At 42.3% G+C, this 9,193-nt stretch overlaps 1 protein-coding gene across 1 annotated transcript; it reads right to left on the reverse strand.

Annotated features, from left to right (window-relative positions):
* Nucleotides 1-2,717: 2,717 nt before the first annotated feature.
* Nucleotides 2,718-4,119, reverse strand: DEFA5 (defensin alpha 5). The gene is made up of 2 exons (XM_002756780.6): nucleotides 3,906-4,119; nucleotides 2,718-2,960 (listed from the first exon to the last, which is right to left on the reverse strand). The coding sequence occupies exons 1-2, from the start codon at nucleotides 4,075-4,077 to the stop codon at nucleotides 2,848-2,850; spliced, it is 285 nt and encodes a 94-aa protein (XP_002756826.1). The 5' UTR covers nucleotides 4,078-4,119; the 3' UTR covers nucleotides 2,718-2,847.
* Between the last annotated feature and the right edge of the window lie 5,074 nt (nucleotides 4,120-9,193).

Genomic DNA, 9,193 nt, shown 5'->3' on the forward strand with positions numbered 1-9,193 from the left:
CAAACATTATTCTGGATATTTATGTAAGGGTGTATGATTGGACGTGATTAACATTTCAGTTGGTAGACTTTCATGAAGTACATTGTCCTGCATAATATAGGTGGTCCTCATCCAATCAGCTGAAGGCTTGCCTAAGGCAGTGGTTGACCTTCCCGGAGCAAGAAGGAATTCTGCCAGCAGACAGGCTTCGGACTTAAACTTCAACTTTGACTCTTCCCTGGGCCTTCCGCTTGCCAGTCCATCCTGCAGATTTTTGACTTGCAAGCTCCCTAGTCACATGAGGCACTTACTTAAAACAAATCCTCTATACAAACACATTCTTTTGGTTCTGTTTCTCTGGAGAACACTGACTAAGAGATACAGTTTAGGTAGACACTTGATTTGTGCGGTCATCTGAATTTTCTGCTGCAAAGAACAGGAAGATGTGCAGTTAGACTGGCTGGAGTTGGGACATAAGAAGGAAGATGTGTGGGATGGAAAGATACATGCAAGACATGCATAAAATGAAAATGAAGTGCCTTTTATCAGACTTTTTTGGTTAGGTCCATGCTGAGCCAAGAACTTATATTAACAGTTATAAAAGCTTCCTATTGCCTGAAGGAAGGGAGAAGAACATCTTCTGTCTGTCTTGGTTTGTGTAACCTGCTGTCCTCTCGACCAGAGACTTGATGTTCCATTTAATAGCTTTGGGCCTGAGGAAACATTAAGTTTGTTTCTTATCGCAAGTTTTGCCTAGGATAGTAGAGAGTGGGTATTCTCCCCCATGACCTTAAAATCCTACTCCATGGAAGTTATTCATATCCCCTGATCACTAATATAAGACCAGGGTCTTAGCTTCAAGGGAAAACGGGATATTGAAGAGGTGTGCCTGGGAAGCTTAGAGTTGTTTATACTGTAGCTGTTCTGGACCGAGTGGCAGAGCCCCTAACAAATGCCCACATTGTAGTTGATATTTACGTAAAGGCTGATGGGAAACAGGAGATACCCTTTAAAATTCTTGTAAAAATAGAACCCATTGGCCAGGTGCTCATGCCTGTAATCCCAGTACATTGGGAGGCCAAGATGGGCAGATGTTTTGAGGTTAGGAGTTCAAGACTAGCCTGGGCCAACATGGTGAAACCCCATCTCTACTAAAAATACAAAAATTAGCCAGGCACAGTGGGAAGTGCCTGTAATCCTAGCTACTCGGTAGGCTGAGGGAGGAGAATCACTTGAACCTGGGAGGCAGAGGTTGCAGTGAGCCAAGATTGTGCCACTACACTCTAGCCAGGAGGACAGAGGAAGACTCCGTGTCAAAGACACACACACACGCACACACACAGAACACATCAAAAAGAAAGCACAGAGACCAAACAATTAGTCAATTTTGGCTGTGAGTAAAGCATTTAAATAGAGGAACATCACAATGACTTTTAGGCAACCGGGTGGGACTTGGAAAATCCTTCCCTTTCACCCTACACGCCAACCTGACCTAAGTTCACAAACTTTGTACAGTGACAGTATCTTCCCAAAAGACAGATTTAAATATAGCATCTGTGGTCTCTCCACTCCCCATTCTGGCTCCTGCTCCCAGGACGCCTCGTCTCTTGGGTGGTGCGTGAGAATGCTTGCCCTCCTCTATCATACTCTCTTGCTGGCCCTACAGTTCCAGGACCAGGTGTGACGGCAAGAGTGGAAGAGAGTCTGCTCAGAAGGGGTGCCGAGGCAGAGAACCAGCCCCTACCATCTGTCTCCCAGTGACATGGAGAGCTCTTACCAAGGACCATCAGGCAGGGAAAGGCAGCACCAGCCTGCACTAGCTTGGTAGGTTCTTTAATACTGGAAGGACTTCTGTGCACAGAGAAAAATATCACCTCTATTTACACTAAGTTTAAACCAGTTCTTGAGTATTAAATGTGGATACAAAGGTAGTTATTTGAATTATCTTCATCTACATTGATGCAATACATTTATCATGCCTGATTGTTTCTAAACACATCTAACACCTTAAAGAATAGATGAACATGGCCCGACGCGGTGGCTCATGCTTGTAATCCCAGCACTTTCGGAGGCCAAGGCGGGCGAATCATGAGGTCAGGAGATCTAGATCACTTTTTTAAATTAAAGGACAAGTAAACCTAGCCCATTATATCTATCTTTCTGTTGAGCCAACAACCACTTTTTGCCTCTCATCATAGTAACATCTATTTCTGGGGTATCATTAGGAATGCACTGAATTTTTAAAGTTCAAACTATTCCAATTAACACTATCTTGCTAGGCACAGTGGCTCAAGCATGAAATCCGAGCACTTTGAGGAGGGCATATCCCTTAAGCTCAGGAGTTCACTACCAACCTGGCAACGTGGTGAAACCCTGACTCTACAAAAAATACAAAACGTTAGCAGGGTGTGGTGGCACATGCCTGTAGTCCCAGCTACTCAAGAGGCTGAGGTTGGAGGTTAACTTGAACACAGGAGGTGAAGACTGCAGTGACCCGAGATTGCACCACTGTATTCCAGCTTCGGTGGCACCGTGAGACACTGTCTCAAACAACAAACCCAATTATATTCATTTCTGCTATTTTGTTATTGCTCTGTGACGCTCAAATTGTGCGTCATTGGAGTGCAAAGGCCAGTTAACTTGATGTGGCTCAGAATTCTCTATACAAAGAAACCATACAAACCACCATATAAAAAGCAAGAAGAAAAAGGAAAGAAAATTAAAAAGGTCAAACACACTAAGTTTAATGCTTGAACTTTATTTTGGAGTGAGAAATTTAGAAAGACACAAGGTACACAGAGTGAAATGTTTTTCTTTTCCAGGACCTTGGATGGAGTCTTGCACTGCTTTGGTTTCTATCTAGGAAGCTCAGCGACAGCAGAGCCTGTAGCTGCGGCCACCCTGGGTGCACCTCCCGATGTGGGACTCGGGGTAATCACAACAGCCAGTTCGGCAATAGCAGACGGCTCTCGCCTGAGAACCTGTGGAAAGAAGAGAGGGTCAGCACAGTGAGGGGCGGGGGAGAAAGGACAGGCAGAGCCAGACTAACTGCTATAGTCTAAATCAGAGACAGAACCTGTCGTGTGAGGATGGAGAAAAATTCATGTCTTTGACGTAAATGACAAGAAATCTTACTAGCTATGTGTTAGTCATGCAAGATCATAGTTTTTCCCCATCTGACTCTATCCAGTACGTGTTTATTACCTGCTCTCTGATCCAACAATCTACCTCTCAACCTCGGGGTTACCTACTCTTCCTTCTGCCTCATCCATACCTCTCATCTTGACCCCCATGTGTGACCTCCATGGCCTAATAGGACCCCTGATGCAACTGGGTCAGTCTCTGAGATGCTGTATTGTGCATGCTCATGTCATGGGCTCAAATACTTCGGTGCTCCAGGAGTCTTTGAAGACCTTCCAAGTTCAAATTCCTCATTCTCTTTTTTTATTAACATTTTACTTATTTACTTAATTGACAAATAATAATTGTGTATGTGTATGAGACACGATGTTTGGATCTAAGTATGTATTGTAGAAGGATTTAATCGATCTTATTGGCCTACATCAAAACACACCCATAGGTTCCTCTCTAGGTTCTAAAGTCTTCTCCAATGGATGAAATAAAATATTCTCTCTATAACCAAGTCTACCCATTTAGACCCACAAAGAGCTAGTCAGTGTAGCTCTTTCTATCCTAAAAGTAGCAAATGTCACAGAAATATCTTGGAACTACGTCTTTGAAGAAAGAAAGTCTTTTAAATGTATTTGGTTTTCATTATTTAATTTATAGATGAGAAAATCGAGGTCCAGGAATATTAAGTCAAGTCGCTCCGGCGAGGTAGACCTTTCCACACTTGACCCCAGCACCCGTCTCCTCCAGTCCTTTCTTTCTAGATTCTGAAAATCTGCAAGATTGATGTCTCCTACCCGAGGCCATGAAAGCAGAGAGTCCATTTCCTGCAAAGGAGACTGTAACGTCCTTGTCGTCTGCCTCAGGCTGGTACTGGGTTACAGCCTCTTCAGAGCTGGTCTGGAGTGACTCAGCCTGGACCTGCAGGGCCACCAGGAGAATGGCAGCAAGGATGGCAAGGGTCCTCATGGCTGGGGTCACCTGGAGGAGGGAGAGCAGGAGTGGATGTGTGGGGATTGAGGAGTTGACCAGAATTTATAGCTCTGCTGGGAGAAGGGCTGAGACAGAAGCTGCAGTCAGAGGAGATGGGCATGTGATTAGGAGGGGAAGGGCCACCTTCGCCCTCAAGATCCCTTTGATGCCCTTCTTTGTCCCAGCTTTCATCACTGCTTGAGTCTGTGCTTAGCGCCTGTTCTTGATCCAAGTTGTTAATGATGATAAGGACACTACTATCATGTTCTGTTTCCCATCTGCTTGAGTATTTACTTTATATGTTCAAAAAAGAAAAACAACAGTGCTTTCATTCAGTAAGTTTGGTGATTAAATGCCTCTCGTTTTCTGAACGCCGTCCCTGGTACTCTCTGGCTGACTCTCTGGGGTCAGACCCGGGTCCCAGTGGAGTAGAGAGTTAATTCATTGCAGGATTCGAAGATGTTGCTAACCTCATGTAGCAGGCTTTGGAGATCTTGAGGTGAGTAGTCTCCTGCTGGGGCCAATGTGGAGAGGACAACAACCTTATCAGGCTATGGGGGAAATGAGTTCAGGAGAATAGTAGGCTGTGTTGATCGGATTAAAATCCAAATTCAGATTTATTTCAAGAAGTCAGTGTGATCTGAATGCATTCTGCAAATTGTGTACCAGGTACTTCTCTCCCCTTTGCGGAATACCAAAGTAATTTAGACACCTAAAGCCGCCTTCTGAGAGCTTTCATTTTTCTTTAGTTATAGAAGATTTTAAATCATGAACAAGGAACAACATTCAAATGGTAGAAGAAGTAATGAGCTCCCATTCCTACCCCCAGGCCTTCAGCTCTGACCCAGGAAACCATCACTATTAACAGTTATACACTTTTTTTGCCTGTATCATGGGCACTTTGTACATCAAAATGCATGGAATGCTATTATAATTTTTAACAGCCTTATACTATCCCAGGGTTTGAATATGCCATCACTTATTTTTTTCTACTGATGAAATATTACAAAATGGTTACAATTTGGTTATTCTTTAACTTTTACAGTAACAAGTAAAGTTCCAGTGAGTATCTTAATGTATGTCCTCTTACCTATATGGATAAGGTATACAGAACTAGAATTGCTGTGTCAAAGAATGCATCTTAAGCCAGGATGGCAGTTCTAGCTACTTGAGGGGCTGAAGTGGGAGGATCATCTCAGCCCAGGAGTTCGATACCAGCCTGACATCATAGTGAGACCCCTTTCTCTTAAAAAAAAAGAGATGCTATCTTACACATTTTGAAGATATTACTACATACTTCTATGTATTGGATCAAATATTACCACAATTGATCCAAATCCTTTGGTGCTCAGTGGGCCCTTGGGTAGCCTCTACATTTGAATTTTCATTTATTTTTTTTCAAATTTATTTTTAATTGAAAATAATTTTGTATATATTTATAGTATATGATGTGATGTTTAGATGGTAGAAACACCTGATCAAGCTAATTAAGATAGCCATCACCTCACCAACTTAACCTATTTAATTTTTTTTTCTTTTTTTGAGACAGAGTCTTGCTCTGTCACCCAGGCTGAGGTGCAATGGCATGTTCTCAGGTCACTGCAACCTCTGCCCCCTGGGTTCAAGTGATTCTCCTGCCTCAGCCTCCTGAGGCTGGGGCTACAGGCATATACCACCATGCCTGGCTAAGTTTTGTATTTTTAGTAGAGACGGGGTTTCACTGCGTTGGCCAGGCTGGTCTCAAACTCCTGACCTTGTGATCTGCCTGCCTCAGCTTCCCAAAGTGCTGGGATTACAGTCATCAGCCACCATGCCCAGCCTCAACTTAATTATTTATTTGTTTATTTATTTATTTATTTATTTTGAGATGGAGTTTCGCTCTTGTTACCCAGGCTGGAGTGCAATGGCCCGATCTCGGCTCACCGCAACCTCCGCCTCCTGGGTTCAGGCAGTTCTCCTGCCTCAGCCTCCTGAGTAGCTGGGATTACAGGCACGTGCCACCATGCCCAGCTAATTTTTTATATTTTTAGTAGAGACGGAGTTTCACCATGTTGACCTGGATGGTCTCGATCTCTTGACCTCGTGATCCACCTGCCTTGGCCTCCCAAAGTGCTGGGATTACAGGCTTGAGCCACTGCATTAGGCCAATGATTTCAGTTTCTTTGGAGACATACCCAGAAGTGGGATTGCTAGGTCATATGGTAATTCTATTTTTAGTGCTTTGAGGAACCTCCATATTATTTTGCAAAATGGCTGTACAAATTTACATTCCCACCAATGGTGTACAAGGGTTCCTTTCTCTTTATATCCTCACCAACAAGTGTTATTTGTCATTTGTTAAAAGCCATTCTGACAGATGATTACCACAGCATACATTAATTTGCGTTTCTCTGGTAATTAGTGATGTTGAGTATGTTTTCATATATCTGTAGGCCAGATGCATTGACCATTTTTAAACTGAGACACTGTTTACTTCTTATTGAGTAGTCTGAGTTCCTTATATATTTGAGTTATCAGCCCCTTGTCAGATATATGGTTTGCAAATACTTTCTCCTAGACCCTGGGCCATCTCTGCACTTTGTTTCCTTTTTGTGCAGAAGTTTTTTAGTTGATGTAACCTCCTTTGTCTATTTTTGCTTTTGTTGTCTGTGCTTTTGGAGTCCTGTCCTAGAAATAATTGCTCAGAAAAATGTCATAAAGATTTTCCCTCATGTTTTCTTCCAGTAAATTTACAATTTCAGGTCTTTTATGTAAATTTTAAATCCGTTTTGAGTTGATTTTTGTGTACAGTGTGGGATAAGTGTCCAATTTCATTCTTCTGCTAGTGGATATCTAGTTTTCCTTACACCTTTCATTGAAGAGAAAGTCCTTTCTTCATTGTGTGTTCATGGCATCTGTGTTGAAGATCAAATGACCATAAATACCTGGGTTTCATTTTGGGCTTTCTACTCCTTTCCTTTGGTTATTGTGTCTTTTTATGCCAGACCATGCTGTTTTGCTTACAATAACTTTATAATACATTTTAAAATCAGAGAGCATGATGCCTCTAGCTTTGTTAGTTTTGCTCAAGACTGCTTTAGTGAGTTGGAGCCAATTCTGATTTCATAAGGATTTTAGTAGTCTTAATTTCCATGAAAAATTGCATTGGAATTTTGATGGGAAATCTACAGATCAATTTGGGTAGTATAGACATTTTAATAATATTCATTATTTGAATCCATGAACTCAAGATACCTTTCCATTTATTTGTGTCTTCTTCTGTTTTATTCATCAATATTTATAGTTTTCAGTGTACAGCTCTTTCACCTTTGTGGTTAAATTTACTTCCAAGAATTTTATTTTTGAGTGCTATTATAAATGGGATTGTGTGGGCTTCTGAACTCTTTGTGCCAGTCCAAACTCCTGTCTTTATTTTTTATGACTCCTACAAAATTATAGAGCAGCAAGTCATGCTATTGCTTTGAGAGAGTAGAATAAAAACCAGACCCTTAGAATACAGTGAAGAGGTTGAGGTATTTGATATGCATATCAGTTTCTTCTTTCCTTGCAGAGAAACGAATATAGTGTATCTCTCACTTACGCTGCCTTACGAAAAGGAGAGGATCTCAAGCAGATCTGTAGCATCTATAATATTTATTTGGCTTAGTGAATTAACAGGGAGACTGGGAGGCACTGAACTTCCTGCATCAGTGAGTCCACCTGTCATGGTCCGTGTTTTGCCCTGGTGGCCATTTAGCACCAGGTGTTAAACCATCTGCATTCATCCCGCTTCTCTATTTCTCACTGGACATTGCTGAGTTTGCAGATAGCATTCCACGATTGCTTCCCAGCCTACATCTCTCTGGCATTGTCTCTCTGAATGATTCAAGAAACAATTTGGGACATTTTCATTCCAGTTCTAACCATTCTCCATGAATTCTGTCATGTGTTTGATCACCCAGAGTCCTCATCAATTAGAGAAATTGATATTGTCAGTCTCTCTTCTTCCTTTTCTGACTCCAAAATTAATTGAGTGAGCAAAAAATCTGAAAAAAGAAATGGGTGGTTTAAAAGCCACTGTCCAGGCCCTGTGGCGTGACAGGCAAAGCTGAGCACTGCCCCGGCTGGAAGATGCCTGGTGGTCCATCTTTCAGGACCTGTCGGCAGCCCATTGCTCAGCCTTGGACAAACTCTGCTGCCAATCACCATGTTTCTCACTTATTTCTGGCAGAGTATTTCTAGAGAACTCCACTGGGCTGGGCATGGTGGCTCACGCCTGTGATCCCAGCACTTTGGGAAGCTGAGGTGGGCAGATCATTTCAGGTTAGGAGGTCAAGCCCAGCCTGGCCAACATGGTGAAACTCCTTCTGTACTAAAAGCACGAAAATTAGCCGAATGTGGCAGCAGGTGCCGGTAGTCTCAGCTACTTAGGAGGCTGAGACACAAGAATCACTTGAACCCAGACAGCAGAGGTTGCAGTGAGCCAAGATCATGCCACTGCACTCTAGCCTGGGCAACAGAGTGAGACTCAGTCTCAAAAAAAGAAAAAAAAGGAAAGAAAGAAAACTTCACTGACATTATAGAAAATAATTTCAGTTTATTAATGTGCTTGTAAATAATCATTTAGAAGAAAATACCTTTCCCGTTCCTTTTTTTTCCTTTAACCGCAGCAAGGTGCCCATTATCTATTGTCCTCTTGACTTCAAAGACCTGCTGTCATTTAAAATAAAGCCTGAAGAACTGAAGAACTATTTTTCTTGTCCTTTCCTCTGAGTCCTGTTCTATACTCAGGACAGGACAAAAACAGGATTTCCATCCATAATGTGGACATTCACTCTTAGAAGGCAGGTACTCCCCTGACTGATGATTTAATTAACACAGGAATTAACTTGACTGTGCTAAAAAGTAGGGGGCATGGGAATTGATCTGAAAGAAAATACTTAAGATACCTACAGAACCTGGTTTTATAATAGAGGTTTTGTATTCCGGGATATTCTAGGGGACAAATAATGCTTAGACGTGACCATGTTTATTACTGGTAACAGTCAAGCAGATGGGAGACTGGGAGAGAGATAGGGGCCTTCATGAACACAGAGAACAGGTGTTTCAGTGCAGCCGCTGGATTGGAGAATTG

Source organism: Callithrix jacchus, chromosome 13 (assembly GCF_049354715.1).
Source record: "Callithrix jacchus isolate 240 chromosome 13, calJac240_pri, whole genome shotgun sequence".
Taxonomy (NCBI): domain Eukaryota; kingdom Metazoa; phylum Chordata; class Mammalia; order Primates; family Cebidae; genus Callithrix; species Callithrix jacchus.

Coding starts and splice junctions, on each gene's coding strand:
- DEFA5 (XM_002756780.6), bottom strand. CDS start 4,077: ATGAGGACCCTTGCCATCCTTGCTGCCATTCTCCTGGTGGCCCTGCAG. Junction 2,961..3,905: donor CTCTGCTTTCATGGCCTCGG/GTAGGAGACATC, acceptor TTCTTTCCACAG/GTTCTCAGGCGAGAGCCGTC.